Raw genomic sequence first — 24,496 nt, forward strand, 5'->3', positions numbered from 1 at the left:
TGATCTTTACATTCTTTAATTGATTAAGGTGCTTAAGATGCATTTTGCATCACTAATGTTTTGACACAAATACATTTGACTGACAGTTTCTGGCTGTTAATCACCATTTCAGCAATGTAAAATTTGACTGCTTTTGACTGGAGTTATTATGTGTGTGAAATGAGATTTTGTCCCGCTGGCCTCACTGGTTAATCAATCAATCAATCAATCAATCAATCAATCAATCAAGGCTTTATTCGCCACGTGCAGGTTGCCCTGCAGTGAAATAGGACCCCCCCGACCTTACACACACAACACAGACATCACATGGGGATACAGGTCGGAGATCGGTAGCGTTACAGAAAACAAACACTGAAATGTACATTACAATGGGAAAGTACAAGAGGAAAAAAAGAGACCTCTCCTCATGCTGGGCTCCTGGGAGGACAGCATGAGAACAGGAAACAAAAAAACTCCTATGCACAAAAAAGCACATAAATGTCCACAGCACAACATTATGGAACACGTGACAAGCCACAGGTTCGGGTGAGGGGTGAGGAGTAATCCGAAGCAAACACAGCAGCCATCCTGCCCAGCGCTACCATTCCAGCGCGGGCTCAGACCCGCCGTGTTCCCAGGAGGGAACAAGCATCAAAGGCGTTTGGAAAGGGAAGGGGGATGAGTTTGTGCATCAGTGTATATGTATGTGTGTGCGTGTCCAGAGTTCAGCTGAGACAGTGTCCTTCGCCCTGCTAGGCTAAGTAAACAGTCTTCCAGCCAACCCAGGTGGCCTTGCATGAAATGGGAAGGAACAGACTAAACACAGTCGTTATCAGGGTGTTTTTGTTCAGCTCCAGCCTTTGCGACCGCAGCTGGCGCCGAAAGGGTATCCGCATGAAGTGATGGTGCTTTTTACTTTAGTGCGAACAGCTCATATGAATTTCAAAGCAGTTCTAACAGTCCAACACTGGTCTCTCAATCTCCCGTTGGAGAGCCGTAAGCTTCTCCATGATGTTATCAAACTTGCGCTCTGTGATATTGTCATTCTTGTGCTCAAAGAGCCGATTCTGAGAACTCACGACCACAGTGAGCCTCCCCAACATGTCATCCAATTTGCGCTCAGAGATGTTATTCCGAGTGAGCCCTTCTGAGATGTAATCCACATTGCGCTCAGAGGTCTTATTCTGAGTATTCACGGCAGCCGTAAGCCTCTCCAAGATCTTATCCGTGCAACACTCAATGATCCCATTTTGAGAAACTCATGCCTCGTCCCATCGTTTCAGTCCCAGCGTGCAGCCTTGTGGGGGTTTGAACAGCCAGTTCCGCTTTCTTAATTCTTCGATAAGTCGGGGCCAAGCCAGCTCCGATCAGCCAGAACCCTGTTACCATGGTTCCGAATAGGTAGATATCTTCAGCACTCAGGCTCACCCAAGCCCAAACTTCTCGTTGAGAAAGGGGTGTCAATTGCATTTAGGGACCAGTTGATCAAATCCATAATTCCTCTTTTAGGTTTTAGAGAACAGACTGTGAAAGAGTGTTCCAGGGAAAAGTAATACAAAAAACACGAGACTAGACAAGGACATAAGAGGCTAAGCAGGGAAGCTAAGGGAGAGGAGGAGAGGAGAAAAGTGCAACCGCCTCCGTCAAGAGCAAGAGCAGTTATGGTTATGGTTATCTATATCAAATTAGCAGGCTAATGTCATAATAAAATGTGTTCTGTTTGCACCTTTTTGCTCAGAACATTGTTGAGCTGCTGTGAAGCTCAAATATTATACTCTATTTCCTTTTTTTTTTTTACCTCTGTACACGTCTCTCCCTTACTGTCTGGAAAGTGCGAGACTGCTACAAGTCTTTTTTGTTTTCAAAAGTCAAAATAGAATCCCACATAGCCAGGATAAAATTCACAAACGTTTAATGACATGCCTTAACATCGTTTCAAGTGCTATATAAGGGTAACTTATTCACATATATAGTTTATAGACATGTTTTTTAACCACATGTAGCTCAGAAAGAGAGATCCAAGAAAGAAAAAAAAGAGAAGCTTCCCGGAAAGTTGCGTAAAAAACCTAAAGCTGGGAGACGTGAGGTATGTCAGTTTAAGATTTGTACCACATGGCAAATTTTCATGGAAATTATACCCCCATCCACTGCTGTTATAGCCAGAGCCTTTCCTTTACTCCCTACCACATAACCCCCCCTGTTTTTCACAACACTTTATAGAATAGATGTTTTCTGGCATGTTTGCTGAGTCACTGTGTAAAAGCGGAGATATAGGTGCTAAAAAAAAGGTAGCAAAACAAGCTGTGTCTGTGTCTTGTCTGTTCTAGATATAGATCGCGTTGATTTATGAGCTAGCGCAGTCTCTGAGGCATTCTGGGATGCAGCAGGAGGATTTAATTCAACACATCTGGAGCTGAACTAGACCCTGGCTGCTCGTCTGAGATTTAGCACTGAGGCTCCTTTTTCTGTTGATGGCTCCAACATTTTTCTGAAAGAAGAGAAAAAAATTGAAGGTTAGTTAAGTTACTGCATGTCAGGTATACTGAACCATATACAGCTAAGGCTGATTGCTTTAAAATGTTACTCTGAGCATGTAACTAAAGAAAAAGATGAATACAGTGTATGGTATTAAAACAGCACATACAAGCAGAGTAAAAACACACAGCTGCACTCGATTGTGGACTCTGAGAATTTGGATTTCTTACATTTACTGAATGTAGCTTTCTTCAAGGGTTCCCCATTATTAACTCGTTTTAGACACAAATCACTTCAGAGCTCAGATGAGCAAAGGAAGGAACTTAAACGAGTGAGTTTACAAAGAAAGCGGACCAGGCAGTCAGTGAAGATGACCAAGGCTCATCCCATATGAAATCAATCAAATCTGGAAAATATTTCCACATGATTCCTCTCAGCATAAGCTTTTAGGCGCAATAAATTTACTACAGCTAATTAAGCCATGTCGAATTTGAAAGAATACTAATGAAAATCCATTAATAAAAGAACATTTGCCTAGTTAAAGACCCTCAAATATTCTAAATTATATGAGTCCACATGTGTGAGTTGAAATGTTGTGCTTTGTCATTCTTTTTTTCCCACAGGACTTAGCCACATGAAAATTTCAGGGCTGAAAATCAAATTTAAGCACAATTTCTAAAGAGCAACAGGAATGCAGCCTTGTGGTTGAGTCCCTTTCATAAAACCTTATAGCCCAGATTAACCCTTTGAACCTCAGACCGCCTTTAGGTTTCCATTTCCTTCAATTACAGGCTTATGCATGTCATATATTGTTATTATCCGCACAAGCTGGACTACTTGGAAATTCACATTTTAGTTTTCCAGCTGCTATCAATATGCATGAGATGCTCTGAGTAAAGTCAACAAATGTACAAATAAATTATTCACAGATTGGCTCACTGCATTTTCCATTATGGTACTTTCATTTGTGATTCATGTGTACAGTTAGCACCATATACACAACATGTGTAGTCTCTGAGTTAGCTGAGGGGCACACATTAACTACTTCCACTCCTGTTTGTGTTGTAGTCATGGAAGTACCAACAAAGTGAAGAAAAACTACACTCTAAAAAATGATTCATGGGGTTAGTAAGTAAAGCTTAAAATTAATAGCTTTTTCTGCATAAAAAATTAAGTTTGTTGCATGTACACATTGTAATCAGTTGATAACTTAATTTAATGAGTTGGTCGAAATGAAAATAAAGAAAACAGTCTTAGCTCAGTAATATATCGATTTTGAACAGACATTTCTGTGTTAACTTAACATGAAAGTGTATTCAGTTAATACAACTTAAAAATCTCGTAAGCGTCCTTTAAAAGCTGAGTACAAGGCTGACTTGCCCGGACATGTTGTGCTCTCAGACCACTGATCGAAAGAAACGGAGGCAAAGAGAGAAAGCAGAGAAGCAGCATTTTGTACGGAACATTATCAAACGTTAAAGCTTTGTGGTGAGTACAATTTTTTGCCTTGTTTTATTCACAGCAGCTAATAACTCTAACTTTAACTCTATCAACACGCACTGCAAGAAATCCTTTTTACACAACACTAAACTCTTCCTCGGCGAGTGGTGGTGATAAGCTAGTAACGTTACACTTCTGGCTAACTTGTGAAGTAATTCGACCGTAACATTAGTCTTTGTTAAGTTTTGTTTTACGGTGGCAGCCAAATGGTGTTAATTGACACTGAGCTTCTGTAGCAGTAGTTTTAACTCTGCAAAGACAGGGTAATACACGTTTTTCTTCTTTCTACTTTGAAATCGTTGCAGCGTTGATGAAGGTTTGACCAGCAAAAGGCTGGGCCATTTTACATTCATGACTAAACAAATGTAGGTTACTGAGTATACATTCGGTTTAACATCGATGCATTTTGATGTTTAAGTCCTAGAGTTATTTTTATGTGAGATTGAAGTTTGTTAATTGAGCCCTAGCTGAAGAACAGCCTGTGTCAAAGTTCAGTCAAAAAACGCGGGCGAGGAAGCGAACGCCATGTTGTAGAAACGCCACAGGAAAGATCTTAAGTAACATTCATAAACTAGTTGTTTTAATGACATTACATTGAGTGTGCATTAGCACATAAAATATAATTTTGCTCTTTTGGGTGTTAACTGCAGATACATAAGCGCAGTTGTATCACTTAAGAAAAAATATCTTTGATTTGGAAACATAACATAACATTCTCCATTCGCAGGCAGGAAGTTGTCAATCAAGCACCAAAAATCAATGACCTGAAAGAAAGATGGCCTGCTCTTTTTGATGCAGTTCAGGTAAATATTTTTCCATAAGATAATTTGCAGTATGTATTCTTTTAAAGTAAATTGTATACATTAACATGTTGTGCCTATTTGTGCCTTTTTTTTTTATACAGATAAACCAAGAATTCAGAAGGATCACCACTGTTAACCTGGAGACAACATTCATGGCAAAGCTGGACCAGTACTCTCAGAAAATAATGTCCTTGCTGTCCTCAAGAGGAGGGGCTGCAAAAATGCGCATTCGGCGCATCCAGAACATGCTGCTAGAGGTATGAATGAATGAAATGTAGTTTATTTCAAATAGGATAATCCACTTTTTTTTTTCCAATAGGTGATATTGAGTCTTAAAAGGTAGCTGTTTACAACTCAACTATGTCAAATTATTGTTTAGAGCTTGAGGCACAAATATCAATTAAAACTATAAATACTTAATAATAAAACAAATTATAGGTGATGTGGATCATGATTGGCAGAGTAATTTGCAAGATTTTGCAGTTTTTCTATTTGTTACCTGGATTTTTCAAGTTCATGAATTGATCATTTCAGAGAAATGGCTCTTTGAAATGATCAATTCATTATTTTGATTATCACTGGAAATCTATAATTGGTACAGTTCAGGCCATATAAAGTCAATCCTTTTTTTTTTTGGATGTAATTATCAAAAACCCATCCTCCTCGAAGAGCAGTTCGACATTCTTTTTCTTATTCACAGGACGATTCTGTGGAGAGAAGGCGAGAGGTCGCTATCCGTGGCTTAGTGGTGTATCTCAGGGAAAAGGAGGAGGATCTCTTCAAAGAGCAGGTAAATCAGACATGACTATACTTTGTATTAGAGCTACGATCTAATCTATTATTAATTGATTTCTAAATTAATCGGCAACTATTTTGATAATTGATTGATCGGTTTAAGTAATTATTTTAGAAAAAGAAGTCCAAATTCTCTGGTTTCAGCTTCATAAATGTGAATCGTTTCTGGTTTCTTTACTCCTCTATGACAGCAAACTGAATATGTTTGACATTTGAGGTCATCGTATTGGGCTCTGAGAAACATTGACATTTTTCACCATTTTCTGACATTTTCTGGACCAAACAACTAATCAGATAATCGTCAAAGGAGCTTGCAAAGAGAACCTTCACAGACATAATCAGATAACTAAAATTGTTAGTTGCAGCCCTATTTTGTGTTACTCTCATGTATAAGTATGATTACTTAAAACATTTATATTGATTCTGATCTACCAGGATGGTGGCGGCGATATTACCAATGAAGTGATGAAGATTGTAACCAGAGGTGCCACAACGTCTGATCCAGCCAGCGCAAGGATCATACTTGAAGGAACAGAAGTCCTAGCAGACCTGGATGTACCCAGAGCCTGTGCCTTGCTAATGGGGCTGATATATGCACTCAACCTCAGCTACCCAAAAGAACTGAAAAACACTTTTGAAAAACACTTTTGAAGTGTTTCAAAAGATATTCCTCGAGCTGGATGATCTGAAAGCCAGTCCTAAGGTAATGTCACTAAAAAGTAAACTGTTGTACTAAAAAATGTGAAGAGTGAGGCTATCCTCAAATTAAACGGGAAATGTTCCACTGTTGTTTGCAATGTGTTGTGTTACATACTGTACAGTAGGCAGTAGGTGTAAAGTTGAGCGTTGAGCATTAAGTACACCTAGTTAAAAATAATGCACTTTAAAAGGATAGCTCGGGTCTTTTGAAGTGAGGCTGTATATGAGGTACATATGTATTGTGAGTGTATTACACACAGTAGATGGCAGTCAGTAAGCTCCACTTACGGAGAAGCAGACGGGGCCACCGGCACGCAAGATGAGCCTCCATCCTAATAAAACTGATGTCAGTTTAAATGTACATTATATCAAGAATATGTTTACTGCTTTATTTTGCTATCAGACAGCCTTTTCTGTGAGGAAAGAGAAGTTCTACTGCTTGTTGTTTCAATCGCTCTGGCCCACCAGCGTCCATGGACAAAAACAGCAATTTTACCTGACAGCACACAGGAGTTGCTGGTCTCCTGCTGCCTTGATCAGTAAGTGTAATTGTGTTATTTGGTGACTTTGGTGTTAGTTCGGGTTAGTTCAGATTTACCAAAGTCACACAAACAAACTGAGCCTATCGTGCGTGTTGGTGGCAGGAATGTGCTGACTGCTGTCTACTGTGTGTAATACACTCACAATGTACTTCATACTTAAAAAAACCTAAACTATCACTTTAACACAAACAAACTTGAATCAGAGCATGACTGTCAAAATGTTCAGTCTTTTTGAGACAGATTTACAGGGGTGTTTTATGTCATTTATTTTATGGAGGCAACAATTTTGTCTGCTATTGAAATGTCAATGAGTCTGGAATGGTGGACTGGTGTTCTAATAAACAGTTTGATCATAAAACTGGAATTTCAATGTGTAATTTATTGTATAATTGTAAGTTATAAGTTATTGTAAGTTATTAGTACTCAAAAAAATTAAGGTAACAATTTGCATGGATATTTCTGAGTAGAATAAAAGTAAAAAAATAAGTTTTAATAACTAAATGGAGTAATTTTTTAAACAATTAAAATTAAGTTGGTTCAACTTAATTAAGCTTGTAGAGGACAAAGCAAATCATGTTGTTTGTACGTAAGGAATAGAGTTTGCCTAACTAGAGAACTCTTGTGGGATTTACGCTATAATGGCTAAGCTGAAGTAACTTAAAAAGATCCATGCAAATTGTTACCTTAATTTTTTTACGTTAAGCCAGCAGATCTTTTTTTAGAGTGTACATTTGATGTTGCATGATCTGAATGAGTGTCCTCTTTATGGCTGGTGTGGTTTGTTTATTGGGCTGTTCTGGTCCAGTACAGCAGACAATTGGTAGTAGAGGGTTGTCAGCTCATCTAGTGGTCTGGTCTAGTCTATGAGCAAGCTAGTCCATGTACTCAGTCCATTAAATTATTTCCACTTTGCTATCTGTTAGTTTGCATATTCAGCACCCCCATCATCCACTCAGTCATGCACTGCATCCAGTGCCGATCATGCTGACCGACTTGTCCCCTATGTTTTATTATATGTCACTTTTAATAAATTACATGTGTTTACAGTAAATTTCCTGCAAGGGCACATTCCTCGATCCAGATTATGGAAAAATAACATGACAACAAGAGCTGTGTGCTCTTATTGTCATCACACAGAGCCAACAGTAGAAAAACTGTTTGACTCATAAGGGTTGCTTGTACATAGTTGACCTGATTTTTATAACCTTTGGCCATGTTTAATGAATTGGACATGCATAAACCATTTGAACAATATTTATGTGGTAGCAAATAAAATAATATTGTCTTAAATATGTCAGTCAAATCTACATTGTTGACCTTTTACAAATTATTACAGCTTAGTTTACAGTGAAACATTTATCACTGGTGTTGGAACTGGTTTGGCGATCATTTGTTTTGGTGACATCTTTGTTACTGGGACACCTTTTGGCATGGGCCATGCGGCAGTGCATTATCGGGCACATCCCAAATAGAAAGAGATTCAAACTAAACCACAGGTAAAGATTAAATAGTGCCTCTGGATGGTTTAAGTCTGCAGTCCACAACCTTTTTTGTGCCACGGGCCGGTTTATGTCTGACCGGCCTTTAAGGTGTCGCGGATAAGTACAAAAAAATAAAACCAGTACCAAAAAAAAAGAAGATTTATTCATAACACAGGGGAAAAGACCCAGGAAAACTGAGTTAACGATAAAAACGATTAAAAAAATAATGATAAAAACCCTGAAAACCATAAATTTCACACCCGAGCTTCAACTTTCACGGCCCGGTACCAAATGGGTCTTTGGCCCGGGGGTTGGGGACCACTGGTTTAAGTGATCAGCTGACTGAACAATGGTTTACACTCATCCTAAAACTGAATATGTGGCTGGTGCATCTGGTTGCTGAATACTCAGCTATCTCTGCTTAGACAGTGTAAAAACCCAACCAGGAGAGCTGACACAACAGCCAATATTTCACTAGCATCCATCATGGCCTGAGACGCACAACTGTAATAACCAACCGTCTGGCAAATGCTGCTGCTAGGTTTCTCACAGGCACCTGAAAAGGAGATCATATTACATCTTTTAGCTTCTCCTCATTGGTTGCCAGTGAGGCTTAGAATTAAAGTGGATCCTCCTGTTTGGTGTTGCTCCTTCTCTAATGTCTTACACCCCTACTTGGCTTCCAAGTCAGCTGATCGGACTCTTTTGACTGTGCCCCACTCTAGATTTATACTCAGACGAGATGTGAATTCTCTGTCACCGCCCTCACAGTCTAACTTGAGTTTTCTTTTTTTTAAACTAGACTTAAAATTAGCTTTTATCTGATCTATTCTTTTGTTTACTGTTATCAATTCTGTCTTCTGAACAGCACCTTTGTCATAGTGAGTTGTTTTTAAATGCACTTTATAAATACATTTCAGTTGAATTGAGTTAAATTGTACAAGCTAAGCCAGATTTATGGTCCAGCAGAGGTAGTCCTGCAGTGAGTTCTGTTGCCAGATAGGTTCAGTGTTCCAAGTATGTAGTAAAACCAGTTTTTAAGCCACTCTCGCAAGTGTTTTTGGTCAGTTAGCCAGTTGGATCTAAATACTGATAGTATCAATACAGATGGTGGTACTGGCATCAGATCAGCACTAGCACTATAGTTCCCCTAAGTTCGGTATGTAGCTCACTGAATTGTGTTAAAGAATGCTTCTGGAAATGGTTTTTAGTCTTTATGTTGAATATTACCTCTATTTTATTGACCCAAAGTGCTTTAGAGATCCAGGCACTCCAAAAGCAAAAACCCAAAATACATGGAAAGCTGAAAAGTGTGTTTTGGTGTGTTAGATAATTATTGTGGAATGTGATCACAATACAGTAGTGGTCATCTAAATGTGTTTAAATTGTGAACTCTGCTGTCACTCACTGTTCTATTGTGGCCCACTTGCCAACCAATCAGCAGATGCTTACATCATCCACATGCAGCAATGGGAAGTCAGGATCTTGGAGGACTCAATGGGAGCACGTCTGTGGTCAGTGAAAACTCCTCTCCCAGATCTCTGTCCGACCGTAATTGTGTTTGCAGACAGACACGTTTGCCTGATCATAAATCCTTCGTTAGCTGTAACAGTATCTTGGGATGGAATCATGGCTTTGTATTCTGCCCCCTCGTGGACGGAAATTGATGCTGCATTAATGTCTAATAAATTTTTTACATTTATATTTTTAATAATTGAAGTAAGGATGAAAATGTAATAATAACTTAGCATTGTGTTTAATTTTTTGGTAAGCATCAGTTGATTAAAATAAAGAATATTTTACAGTATAAATGCATTCATCAAAAAAAAGTTTGCCAGCGATTGTGTGTTTGTGTCACACTGTCTCATCATGTTGAGGGAGCTTGTGAAATAGATACTGTACACACATCTGAAGGTCAGAGGCAAGTTACCCCACAGCAAACTACAGCCCATGTGCTGATTTGACATGTGGGATCAGATGATAACTGTTATGCAACTGTGTACGACTCTGCCAAGTTCAGGCCCAGTGTATGGACTAAATAAAACACTAATAAAACAGAGCAGCACGTGTCACATGCATGTTGCAATATCAGTGAAATCTGATTCTCATCAAACTGTACGTGTCTTCATTCATGGCAACAGTGGAGACTCACTTGCAGGTTGCGTTTCTTAGTGTCGTAGTGGATTTATTTAAGAGCCTTTAGAAGTTGTGCTAACTTTCTCTTGATTTCCTGATCACGGTGAATTATTGTGTTTGTGTTGGATCTTTTTGATCATGTAGAACATTCTTTGTGATGCAGCTGTCCAGTTTGGAACAAATTATTTCTCCACGCCCTTACTCCTCATTTCCTTGACAGTAGTATGCTCAAAACTGTAGCTTTGCATGCGATGTTACACATATTTAGTCATGCTGAAGTGCTAGTATGGTGCTATATCAGTCAGTCCAACACTTTGATCCAAACTGAAGCATATCAACAACTTTTGAATGGTTTAATGGAAAGTCATGGTCCAGCCAACTCATTTTTGATGTAAATCCAATAATTATCTAATGGCTCAGTCACAGTAGAGAAAAAAATAGGATAGCAATCAGTGGTTTCTCATTGATTGTGCTGAATTGTTTTGCTGTTGGAGACCGCAAATAGCTGTGTCACCTGACAGCCTCTTTCAATCACAAGGCGGTTGCACAGGTTGCCTGGTGGAAGGCATTCTCTCTCCAAACAGTTGGGGTTTAACTCAGACTGCTCGCAGTTGGAATGGCACTGATGAGGGAAACTCATCTACATCAGTCATGAGTCTCTTTGCATTACAGGACTTGATATAACATTTTGCAGTCAAACTGCTAAATGCATGAGGTTCTGGCTGGACTCTGAAAGTAAGTAGTTAATGTGATCTTAGTTCTGTTTAATTGGTGAAAACACACAACAGCACACATACAAACACAAAATGACCCTAAATGGATCCCAAAGTACCAGCAGTTTATTGCACTATTCTACAACAATGGGAGAAGTACAGTCAGTACGTACTGACGTGTACACTTTGTAGAAAAGAGGTACACACAGACAGGTCACATAGGCTACGTTCACACTGCAGGCGAAAGCGCATCAAATCCGATTTTTTTGACCCTATGCGACCCATATCCGATCATGCTATGACAGTGTGAACGGCGCAAATCCGATATTTTCAAATCCGATCTGGGTCACTTTCGTATGTGGTACTGAATCCGATACATATCCGATGTTTTAGAAAGCGACTGCTGTTTGAACGGTCAAGTCGCATTAAATCCGCCTTTTACGTCAGGGCTGCCCAATCCCAGTCCTCGAGAGCTACTATCCTGCAGCTTTTAGATGCATCCCTACTCCAACACAGCTGAATCAAATGAATGGCTTGTTATCAGGCCTTTGCCAAACACGATGGCATGCTGAAGAGGTAATCAAACCATTTGATTCAGCTGTGTTGGAGTAGGGATGCATCTAAAAGCTGCAGGACGGTAGCTCTCGAGGACCGGGATTGGGCACCCCTGTTTTACGTCACCGACACAAGACTGAAGCCAATTATCAGCGCCAGAGAAGCGCCCGAGAAGACATCGCGAACGCTTCCTGGCCATCCAGTGTAGATGTTAGTGAAACTGTTGGGAAGACAATGTGAACATTTTATTTGTACTGTATAATCTGCAGATTCTGACAGAAATCTGCAGCTATCATTTGAAGCACCGCTCCTCTCTTAAACAGCAATAAGGATCATTATTAGGTTATTTACATTATTATGTAAATAACAAAATAACTTAAAGCAAAAATTGGGAAACGAAGTCCGAAGTCTGCATATTAAGGGCCATCAGTCAAACAATACTGTTGCTCTGGGTCTAAACAGAGCTCGTTGTGTGTGACAGCTTCTTTTGCGCATGCGGGCCGCTTTGAGCGTTCACACTAGAGCGCGTTTGCTGTCGCATTTTATTTGTAGTGTGAACGAGCAGACAAAAAAATCGGATTTGATCAAAAAATCGGAATTGAGCATTAAGACCTGCAGTGTGAACGTAGCCTAAGTGTGTGACAGATGCACACATATGCAGGAGTGGAGAATCTTTTACATGTTAATAGTAATTTGGTTATTCATAGGGTTAAATCACAACTGACTTCAGGTCTGCCATTCCCTTTTCATGAAGAAGATGACTATGTGTATATGTGCCCAGGTATTGCTGGCATTTATACAGATCATCCTAACACAGCAGTCAGCACCTCGTCACTATCTTTTACACCAAAGGAAAGATTTACTGCACACGGGTTTGACTCCGGTGGTAATACACACCCTTTTATTCACATATTTTGGACTCTAATTTGAGGTAAGTCATTTCAGCATGGAGCCTGACATGGCTTATCAAGAATTATGGGTTTGTTTGTGTACATAATGATCAAAAACATACCACTGTGTTAAAGCACTGCACTTCATGCAGTAAAGACATGGAAATTTCCTGAGGGTAGAGTGTTCCAATTATTTTCAGGAGCCACACAAACATAAGGAATCCATGAATGTTTCAAAGAAAACAACATTTCATGTCCAGCAGTAGCATCAACGCCATTGTGCCCTTTGTGCAGCAATATCTCGGTCACACTGCTACCTATAAATCAACAACACGTGTCTTTATGGCTCGATGGTGCTAGAGATGAAATAATGCTTTTGAGAATCATTACTACACTTTAGCATCAAAGCATTCTAGTTAAAGCACTCTTTTGTTTGTTTAACCTTTATTTAAATCATAATTTAGCTTTATTGTTCCTGGAGAAAACATAAAACTGCACTAATAAGGACCTTGGCTGAATCCATGAGTCTCTTTCTGTAAGATAAGGCTGTGAGCACTAACCACTGAGGTACTGTCCTACTTGACTTCCATCAGGAGAACCAGGACATTTTTTTGTGACCTGAGGGTCCTCATGCCCTGTGTTGCTATAATATGACTGCTCAGCACTCAAGTTGAGCAGTGATATTGCAGCAAACAAGCGTGAGTTGGCAGTCCTGTCAGAAACCACACATCGGGCAGGGTTCTCAGGTCTCTATCACAGCTGTAGATGATACGCTCATGCTGCACTGTTCATGGGCAGTTTGGTCTCACAACAGTTTATGAAACACCAAGTTCTTCTTTTAAATGTGAGTGAACAGGAATTTGTTAGTAATTGATTGCAATAACAAATATATCTCATGTCCAACCAACTGTTTTCTTTACAAAAAGCAGGGAGTTGTCAACATAGCAACCAAGAAAACCAAGTTTTAAAAGATATGACAACCACTGGATTTTAACCCAAGCCATGCGAAGTGTCTAAACCTAACCTGGTAGTTTTTAATGGTTAAACCTAATCACAGTAAAATTTTGTAGTTGTTAAGAACATATTTTAAAATCATGCAAATGATGTATGACAAAAGCAGTGACATGTATGATATGAACCTGGGTCTCTGGTGTTGGAGTCAAGATGGCCTGCCTCTCCTCTACAACATTTTACGTGCCTTTTATTGAGTAATAATAATAAAAGGTAATAATAATAATGATAAGTGTATGACAGCATCCAGGTTTGCGCTTATGCTATGCTTTGATTCATACTCCTAGATGTGAGGTGCATCCATAGCTTTGGCTAAACCCAAGGATCTGTTAGGTCCCATTAGTCCCACATTATTTGCATCTGTATTCTGATTACTTTCTTCCCTGGTGGACGTAGTGGATACATTTCAGCTGTACAAGTGCCACTACATACAAGTGACATACTGGGATCAATTCAATTTAATTCCATTTTTTTATACAGCGCCAATTCACAACTGCAGTCACACAATACAATTTGACAGCCTACAATAATATATACAGAGAAAAACCTAACAATCATATGACCCCCTATGAGCAAGCACTTTGGCGACATTAGGAAGGAAAAAACTCCCTTTTAACAGGAAGAAACCTCCGGCAGAACCAGGCTCAGGGAGGGTCGGCTATCTGTCGCAACCGGTTGGGGCGAGAGAATGAAGACATCATGTGACATCATGATAATAACATGTGTAGAATGTTAAATAAACCTTTTTGACTCTGATGAAGGCCACAAGCCGAAACATGTTGCTCAGTCAATAAAGTTGTTCCTCTTCCTCTTAAGTGTTGCTGGAGTCCCTGCATTGTGATTTTTTTCATCCTCTCCACGCACCTTGGAAGCACGTGAAGTTGTGCCAGAAAAATGTTTGCTGTGAAATAAACCTTTTTGTACAGGTTTTGTAGCGTTATGGATACAGAGGGGAAACACACATATGGCATTTGAGTATGAGTGATAAAATATTCTCATTTAAAATAGTGTCCAAAAAGTCCATACTAAATGATATTATCAAAGTGATATTATTGCTCATAATACTAATATTGAGAAACTCTGTTAATGTTAGCCTGCAGTGAGTGACATGGCATGGAGTGAAGTTCCCAGCATGAATTATTATTTCCATCCAGCTCTGAGTGTCTGTGCCTAATTTACATAGAAAGGGAGGAGAGGATGTTATCTTTTTCCTCAGATCTCATTTTCATTTTCTTTCTTCTCATCATGCTGTAATTCTCTGGGCTTGACAAAGAAGTTTAAAAAAATGAAAAAAAAAAGTCTGTGCAAACGCTTGTTTTGTCCTGCTGATCCAACACAGAAGTAGCTGAACATTGACACCACTTTCTTCTCAGAGTTGACCGACACCCACAGACTGGAAGAGAAGTGAAGTCAATGAAATTTCATTGAAAAGTAGTAGAACAGAAGTGCAAAAGGAGTGGGCTGTCACTGGCATTCAACATGGTTGGCAAACCAAGGAGCTCGCACACATCCGTTTGGCCTTTTTTTCTTTTTAGGATTATATGTGTTTGGATGTATATAATATATGTTGTAAACCTTTCAGGAAGCGTCATCGGCAAAGATCAACCCCGATCTACTAGATGGTAAACTAGTAGCATCAAATCAAAGCATAAAAATTAGCATCATATTGTGTAGAGACAGTGTACCACTGTCTCTACACAATATGATGCTAATTTTTAGAGACAATACCTGTCACAATCTCTTTATATTTTATTCTCCTTCTTTTTCCTATCTGTCAACATCAGCATATGTTTTATATTGTGGGCATTTGTAGTGACTCAGAGTGAAGGCAGAGTAGAGGGGAGAAACCAGCCATTTTTCCCTCTGCCCTTCCTTTCCTATGTCTCTCTTTGCCAGTTTGTTCTGCTCCATTAAAATCACCACTTGCTGTCAAAGAGTTGGGCAAAGGGCCAAAAAGGCCAGGGGCTCATGAGGTTGGGATTGGAGCGTGACAGCCAGACCCAGGCGAAAGACTTTCAAAGCATTTTTAACTGGTGTTGCATATTATGGTGGCATCACTGCTGAGCATAAATTGTAGTTTCGAAAGCTAACACAAAGCTATTTATCCGCTTGGCAACTGGGAAAAGAAAATATGAAAATCTTTGGAAAGGAAATTTATGAATTTCTAAATAAATATTGCACATGTCAGAAAATAATTAGTGAAAACATGTGAACGACTGGAAATGATGTAGGGCCAGCGAGCAAATTTTCCTCATTTCTGTGTTTAGGATTATTTGGGAGGGCCAGAAGTCATGGTAAATGGTAAATGGCCTGTATTTATATAGCGCTTTTCTAGTCCCTAAGGACCCCAAAGCACTTTACATATCCAGTCATCCACCCATTCACTCACACATTCACACACTGGTGATGGTAAGCTACATTGTAGCCACAGCCACCCTGAGGCGCACTGACAGAGGCGAGGCTGCCGGACACTGGTGCCACCAGGCCCTCTGACCACCACCAGTAGGCAACGGGTGAAGTGTCTTGCCCAAGGACACAACGACCGAGGCTGTCCGAGCTGGGGCTCGAACCGGCAACCTTCCGATTACAAGGCGAACTCCCAACTCTTGAGCCACGATCGCCCCATCATGGTCTGATGACTCACTGGAGCCATACCTAGCACCACTTAGACCCTTCCTCTAACGCTATCTTTAGCCTCAGTGGTTCTCCAGCTGGATGATAAACACACTTACAGTTACATCAGCCAGCAGTTAGCTGGCTAGCTATACCTTAATCTCTCAGATACAGAAATATCATAATTCGGAGACTCATTTGATTTTTGTTACTTTACTTTTCAAACAAATATAAGATGGAAAATAGGTGTTATACAAATATTTGTTCAAGATAACAAGATTCACAAATAATCTGTTGCCTCCACATTTATCTGCTCATCCTACCAACGTCTTTGCACCGTCACTGGTGGTGCATGCCAAACAATGACTGTAAGTGCTTCTGCCTGTATTCATAGAAAAGTTGGTTAGTTTATTACTTTATAACTGAAATTAAAGAGGTGAGTCTAATGTAATTTTGTATGGCATAGCCTAGAAACATTTAGGCATGGTTAAAGCTGTTTCAGCAGTCAGACCTCAGGTCTTTAAGGCATAATATGAGTTTAATCCTCTGATTTCTAAGCCACCAGAGTTAATATGATATGATAGGGAACTATAAATGATGAATTATGTGTGACATTATTAAAGTGCTAAAATAAACGCAAACAGTAATGACAAAGTTAAAATAATTTGGATTTTTATAAATTATATTGGTAACTGAACTTGAAGAAAGAATGGAAATATGACACTTTTCTTGCACTAAGAAAAATGTCTACTGTAAAAATAATTGAAATAATGTTTAAATAATTTTGGATACATATAAATATTTTCTATGGTAAGGGTGGGGGTGGGGGCAGTCATTTAAATAAGTAATGGCCTTCTTTGATACCCCACTGCCTCGTTGTCTCAACTTGCACCCACATTCTAGGAATGAGCTTTGACTGTGTATCGATTTTAAACAAATAAACACTAAAATTAATTGTTGAGCCTTATAGTAGGTGAGTACAGTAGGACTGAGACATGCATTAATTGCTAATTTTAATTGAACAGTTGTCTGGAATTTGAGTTCAGTTTAGCTAATGTCTCTATTTCAGTGTCATTGTTGGACACGCCAGTATGGCAGTGAGCCATGTGCATACCATGACCCTGATACCAAAGCAACTAAATGCATCAGAAAGCCATCAATCTATATATACTAATTTACATGTGTGCTTTTCCTACCGTGACATGTCAAAATGTCTGCAGTGAAAAAGCCTTATTATGTAGCCAGAGTGGGTTGAGTGGGTACTGTTGACGTTTTGACACTTTTTTTTTTCCTGCCATTAATGCTGGCCGCAGTTGGAATCCACTGTACCTGCTGTGAATAAAGCCAGTACCAGCTGCTGTTTTCTGTGAAAGAGACATCTATAAACTTTAAAAAGCCACCTTTTTAAGCTCACAGGGGGTGAACGCTGGATATTTAAGACACAGAATATCTTCAACAAGCAGTTGTGAGGATAATACACTTTAAGGTTTTTCTCCAATGATTGGGATGAACGGCAGAGTGACAGAGAACGATGGTTAAGGATTTATACATTGTTGAGGAACACTTTGGATCATATACATAAGGAGAATGGGCTGACTACAGAAAATTATTGTGAACGGATTAAATTAGCCGTGATCATCCTTCACTGTCAGTCGTTTTGTACACAGCTGGTGTAATGTTGATTTACATAAACCCGGCTGTTGATTTGAGACTCTGAACAAATGTATTCTGTCAAAAATGATTAATAGATCATTTTTTAGTGGCTAAACAAAGACTGTGCTTCTACTTATTTAGAGAATACACATTTGTTTATTAGTTTATTAATGTTTTCAAACCATCAGATTTTCTCTTTATTTCTGGCTGTCTGGGAGGTTGAAACCTTTGATTTCAGGTTATTTTATGCGATCAAAAGTATTACTCCTAGTAAAGGAGTAGTTAAAGGGACTTTTAAGGAGACTGGTGTGCTGGTCACAAAATCATTATCTGTGAGCACTGTACTATCCACTGTGGGGGAAAAATGCATAGCAGTGCCAATGTGAGGTCTGGTTTCTTCATGTGTTTGTCTAATGAGTCATATCCCCTGAAGGAAGGCCGTGATGACCACAATCTATCCTTGACAGCATCTGCAAAGACACTCACTCTGTCTCAAAGCAGTGTGGGTCAGTGTTTGTGCACTAGCGTGGGTGGGGTATGTGCTGTACAATGTGTTTTGCTAGTGTGCCAGCAGGCCTGTATAGTACTATCAGCTCTTGTGTAACATTACAAAAAGCATTACTGTCACCGTTGGAGCAAAAATCACCGCCAGTCTGAACCCCATTACAAACATTACGCATGTGTTTGCAGTAATTAAGCTGCAATTGGCACTTTAGCACTGACACTTTTTAATGTGTTTTTAATCCAGTGTGATATTTACAATGTCTCTCTGCTGCGTTTCCATTTATTCCATTTATTCATACACTGCCTCTTTGGAACAAACGGCCAAGTATTACAGAGCAGTTCACAGAGGCACCCCTGGGGTTTCAAAAAACAGAAGTTCCAAAAGTTTTGACGTGTTTCAAATGTTTTGACGTGCCAGTGTGGGATACGTGACAAAAAAGTAATTGTGGGTTAAAAGTCGAAAGCACTAATGCTCAGTCTGGCAACCTGGTTCAGTGCGAGTGTAGTGTATCCTGTTTTTATTTACAGAAGAAAAAAAACAAAACCGTGGGGAAGGTGTTAAGATGTTGGATGGGCATTTTTGACTAATTCTCAATTCCAGAGGTTGCTTACTGAAAGTTCTTCATCAAACTTTATAAGTAACATAATTTTACAAAGTGGAATGTATGGGTTAGGTTAATTTCCCATAGGTGTGAATGTGAGGGCGAGTGGTTGTCTGTGTCTATGTGTTAGCCTTGCGGCAGACTGGCAACCTGTCCAGGGTGCACCCTGCCTCTCGGCCCAAGACAGCTGGGATAGGCTCCAGTCCTCCCCATAACCCTGAAAAGGATAAGCCGAAGAGAATGGATGGGAATGTATGTAAGACGGCTCACTTTAAATTGTCTATAATGAATTTTATAATGTGTGGATTTGTAAAACCATCCAATATTTCTACCAATAAGACTGTTCCATTGCTGTAACCCCTGGAAATATCGCCATATTACAACCCTAATTCCAAAAAAGAAGGGACGCTGTGTTACAGTTTTTTCTGAATGCTTAAACCCAAACTGTGATTCCTGTAGCACAATTCCTAAAACTATTCAGACATATAGCAAAACCACTCACTGAGTTTGCAAAACTAAAAGCACAAAAACTGCTTTGCACTCAGTTTGCAATTTCGTAACACACACTTTGCAAAACTGTAGGCACAATTCACTGCACAACACTCAATTTCCAAATTTCCAACACACTCCTAGCAAAAGCATACACATGTATGGCTATCATTAACACTAATTTGCCAACTGTCTGGCACACTTTCACATGTGAAAACTTTCTTAGATAATTCGTTCACTTTGCAATCAGCCTAAGCACTATAATACAGGTAAGCTGTGTGTGCAGAGTACAATGGAGGGAGCAGAAAGAGTGAGAAGTAGAGGAGGCCGAGGAAGAGGACGTGGAGGTGAAGAAGTAGGATGAAGAGGACGACAAGGACAAGGAGGAGCAAGAGGAAGATGAGGAGGGGGCAGAGGAAGCATGTTCACTGCAGACCACGTAACCCATATAGTCATTATGGCAATTGCAAATAATCCTATACTTGGAAATGAACACTTGTGTTTGTTTTGATGTGTTTGAATAAACACCAGTACTTGAAGTTTGGATCCCTCTATGCTTATGGATCTATGACAGAAGTATGAGCTCAAACTGACATAGCCTACCTTGTGCACAGAGAAAGCAAAAGCCAGATGTGTTTTGTATTCATACCATCAGTGTGCAGTTGGCGCATTGTGTGCTTAGTAGATGATGGCTTGTGTGTACTGTTTGATACGGAAAGACCATTTTTACGAAGGTGTGAAGAGTTAATCTAGCTGTGTTTGCTTTTGCAAGAGAACTACAATGTTTTGATGATTGGGTGACAGGTTTTCTTATTTGTGTGAAGAGTTTTGCAAAATTAGCCAATAGTTGCAAAAAAAGGGCTTAAGCAATCAGAAAAAACTGTAAATGTATATACAAACAGAAGGCAATCATTTAAAAATCCCATAACTTTTCGTTCACAGTAAATGATAGTAAATATATGAAATATTTAAACTGAAAAAATGTACTATTTTAAGAAATAGCTTATTTCAGCTTATTCTCAGCAATACTTCCCCAAAAGGTTTAGACGGGAGTAACAAAAGGATGAAAAAGTAGGTAGTACTAAAAAGAAATAGCTGGAGGAACAACTACTCAGGTTAACTGATAACAGATCAGTAACATGACTGGGTATTAAAAGAATTAGCATTTCTCAGAATTAAAGATGGGAAGCAGTTGACAAATCTCCCCCAAAAAACTTGGTCTACAAATTGTGGAACAATTTTCAGACATTTTTTGTAAAATGCAAAATTGTGAAGACTTTATATCTCAAACACAGTATCATGAAACAATTCTGAAAAAATCTCTGTGTAAGGGACAAGGATGAATATCAATAATGGATGCCTCCGCAGGCAATGCTCTAAGAACAGGCATAACACTTCCAGAAAACACTGTCCGTGAACACAGTTTATTCTGCTAAACACAAATGCAGGTTATAAGGCTCTGTCCTGAGAAGACGAAGCCAAGTCATGTGAACATGAACCCGAAACCTCACTCTTCACCAGGCCAAAGCTCAATCAAAATGCTATGGGGTAGACTTCCACATCTGGAAAGGCACCATTAATGCTGAAAAGTATATCCAGCTTTTATATTTGTTCAGTTCCAGATGAAGTCTTTTTCAGGGAAGGCCTCACATATTTCTGCATGAAAATGCTAAACAACTTACTGCATTTACAGTTTTTTCTGATTGCTTAAGCACATTTTTTGTAACTATTGGCTAATTTTGCAAAACTCTTCACACAAATAAGAAAACCTGTCACCCAATAATCAAAACATTGTAGTTCTCTTGCAAAAGCAAACACAGCTAGATTAACCCTTCACACCATCGTAAAAATGGTCTTTCCGTATCAAACAGTACACACAAGCCATCATCTACTAAGCACACAATGCGCCAACTGCACACTGATGGTATGAATACAAAACACATCTGGCTTTTGCTTTCTCTGTGCACAAGGTAGGCTATGTCAGTTTGAGCTCATACTTCTGTCATAGATCCATAAGCATAGAGGGATCCAAACTTCAAGTACTGGTGTTTATTCACACACATCAAAACAAACACAAGTGTTTATTTCCAAGTATAAGATTATTTGCAATCGCCATAATGACTATATGGGTTACTTGGTCTGCAGTGAACATGCTTCCTCTGCCCCCAGCATCTGGTCATCTAGCAATTCTGTAAAGTAACAATTTCAGTATTTTTACATCAATGGTATTGGTGTGTTTCTCATTGGCATATGGCAGTGCTACAAATCTTTGTGCGAAGTGACTGTACTAACCGATTCTCATTTCAAGTCCTTATGATGCTTGCTACAGTGTAGCGGCTCGAGTTAGGCTGGACCCGTTGGCCAGCTACCCTCAGGGTCATTACACGGTTGATTACATGGTCCACTATTGTAGCTCTGATGTCATCAGCAATTCTATTTCTTACTCTTCCTACCCTTGCTCTCCCCCCCTCCTCATCTTCCTCTCCCCCCTCCTCGTCTTCCTCTTGCTCCTCCTTGTCCTTGTCGTCCTCTTCATCCTACTTCTTCACCTCCACGTCCTCTTCCTCGGCCTCCCCTACTTCTCACTCTTTCTGCTCCCTCCATTGTACTCCGCACACACAGCTTACCTGTATTATAGTGCTTAGGCTGATTGCAAAGTGAACTAATTATCTAAAAAAGTTTTCACATGTGAAAGTGTGCCAGACAGTTGGCAAATTAGTGTTAATGATAGCCATACATGTGTATACTTTTGCTAGGAGTGTGTTGGAAATTTGGTAATTGAGTGTTGTGCAGTGAATTGTGCCTACAGTTTTGCAAAGTGTGTGTTACAAAATTGCAAACTGAGTGCAAAGCAGTTTTTGTGCTTTTAGTTTTGCAAACTCAGTGAGTGGTTTTGCTATAAGTCTGAATAGTTTTAGAGATTGTGCTACAGGAATCACAGTTAGGGTTTAAGCATTCAGAAAAAACTGTATTACAACAGCATGGCTCCCCCAGTAGACGAATCCAGGTGCTGAACTGATCTGCCTCCAGTCCAGACTTTTCACCAACTGCAAACATTTGGCAGACCATGAAACAAAAAAAACAAAATAAAACACAAGACCCAAGACTACTGAGCCAACAGAATCCTGTAAGAGAAGAATGGTAAAGAGTATTCCTTCCCCCCCCCTCTCTCACCATCTCTTCTCCCCTTTGGTTTTCTTTCTCTCCCTCTCTTTCTTTCATTCTCTCTCCCTGTCCTATCCCCCAGTCATGTCTGTCCCGTTTGTAGCAACTGAAAATAAAATAAATTCATAATTATAATAAAGGTCAATCAAATGGACCAATATGGCAAGGCCATGATGATCCACTTGGTAAAATAAATCCGCTTGGCATCTTTCTTGGCCTTAAGACAACAATTCTGATGGCTAAAGATCCAAACGGGACACAAAAAAAAGAAAAAGAAAAAAAGAGTATTCCTTTGCCTAAAGTACACAACTGGTCTCAGTTCCCAGACATTTATGGACTGTTGTTAAAAGAAGAGGTTGTGTCACACAGTGGTAAACATTCCCCTGTCCTGGTGTTTTTGAGACATGTTGCTGTCAAATTTAAAAAGCACTTTTTTTCTCAGTTTAAACACAGAATATTCTATTCTATTGTTAATAAAATATGACTCTAGGAGACTTGAAAATTATGAAAGTCTATTCTGTTTTTATTTACATTTCAGACAGCATCCCAACTTTTTGGAATTAGGGTTGTAGATATTTCCATGTCTTGCAATTATGCTGAATGCAGTGTAAAATTATTTTTAGCTAGTGCATCCAGTCTGCACTGACTCAGGATCTGGCAGCTCTAGCTTAGGCTCAGGATACACAGAGGTCACCAGCTGAGCCTGCAGAAACTCCCAAATACTCTCTGGGTAAGCACCAGGCGGAACAACAGTCAATAAATTTCAAATCTCAAGTTGAGTAGCCACAAGTGATACAATCTGTGATTCAATTCAATTTTATTTGTATAGCGCCTCTTACAGTAATACAAATGAAACCCCAAATATCAGACAACCACTCTATAAGCAAGCACCTGGCGACAGTGGGAAAGAAAAACTTCTCTTTAACAGGGAAAAAAACCTCTGGCAGAACCAGGGAGTGCAGCCATCTGCTGTGAGCGGTTGGGGGTGATGGGGTGAAATCAGGACTAAAGACGCACTTGTTCGAGTTTGCCAACTCATGTTTTCATAATTCTAAAACAAATGACATAGTCTCAATACGGTTACACCCATAAATGGAACACACAGTTTTATGATCTGCCGGCTCAGAAACAAAAAAATGCACAAATTAATTATTTGTGGCAATTTCAGACTGAAGTGATGCAGTGAGTAGCAAGTTTGTTTGTGAAGTGGCTTCTTCTAGCAAAAGATGAAGACACGGGATTAGTTCAAGGTTACTCGAGGCAAAAGTCGGATACACCCAGTCTCAGCAGACACACGCAGAGCGCAATGGCAGGAGCATCGTTTCCTCCTGGAAGTGAGCAGGCAAAAAAAAGGCTACAGTCCTCACCTTCTAAAGAGGCTGGGCTTGACATGACCACCGACGGACCGGGCAGTTGGAGGCTGGCAGCAGAGAGTTCATGAGTCCCAGAGCCAAGTCTAACAGGGCAGATGCCAGCTTGTCTGAGATAATCGAGATCACTGGCAGTTGACCCTAAATCTGTGCCATATTTCAAAAAACATGTTTATTTAATAGGAAACTGTATTTGAAAGTCCATTTTTAAAATGCTGGATCAAAGACTCAGGACCATGACATATGATCGTGAACCAGAGTATGGCCAATAATACACAGATGTTTTTATAATCATCGTGACCATAATGTTTCCTCAACATTGCAGACAGTTGAGTAGTTCGGTTGGAGCTGCCCTTTTTACATCATTCATCAATAAACCTTAACGTGACCAAAAACTGAGATGAGAAAAATCTGTTGCATATTCAAATATTTTCAGGAATGTTAATAAAGGTTTCATGTTGGAGGGGTGTGTGTTCTTGTATACCTGTAAGAACATAAAACAAGCGTAGAGTTTGTTCTGG

At 39.5% G+C, this 24,496-nt stretch overlaps 1 protein-coding gene and 1 long non-coding RNA gene across 2 annotated transcripts in view; one reads left to right on the forward strand and one right to left on the reverse strand.

Moving 5' to 3' along the window:
* The window catches only part of LOC145422921 (uncharacterized), a 131,988-nt gene extending 108,817 nt beyond the window's left edge, over positions 1 to 23,171 (reverse strand). Inside the window, exon 1 of the long non-coding RNA XR_013904092.1 lies at positions 22,831 to 23,171. This is a non-coding gene — a long non-coding RNA (uncharacterized LOC145422921). The remainder of the gene's footprint in view (positions 1 to 22,830) is intronic.
* On the forward strand, positions 3,553 to 6,341 carry LOC145422943 (uncharacterized). The gene is made up of 5 exons (XM_080294948.1): positions 3,553 to 3,942; positions 4,682 to 4,757; positions 4,859 to 5,014; positions 5,458 to 5,547; positions 5,988 to 6,341. The coding sequence occupies exons 3-5, from the start codon at positions 4,910 to 4,912 to the stop codon at positions 6,201 to 6,203; spliced, it is 411 nt and encodes a 136-aa protein (XP_080151074.1). The 5' UTR covers positions 3,553 to 3,942; positions 4,682 to 4,757; positions 4,859 to 4,909; the 3' UTR covers positions 6,204 to 6,341.
* Positions 23,172 to 24,496: the final 1,325 nt, after the last annotated feature.

Source organism: Astatotilapia calliptera, chromosome 20 (assembly GCF_964374335.1).
Source record: "Astatotilapia calliptera chromosome 20, fAstCal68.1, whole genome shotgun sequence".
NCBI lineage: Eukaryota > Metazoa > Chordata > Actinopteri > Cichliformes > Cichlidae > Astatotilapia > Astatotilapia calliptera.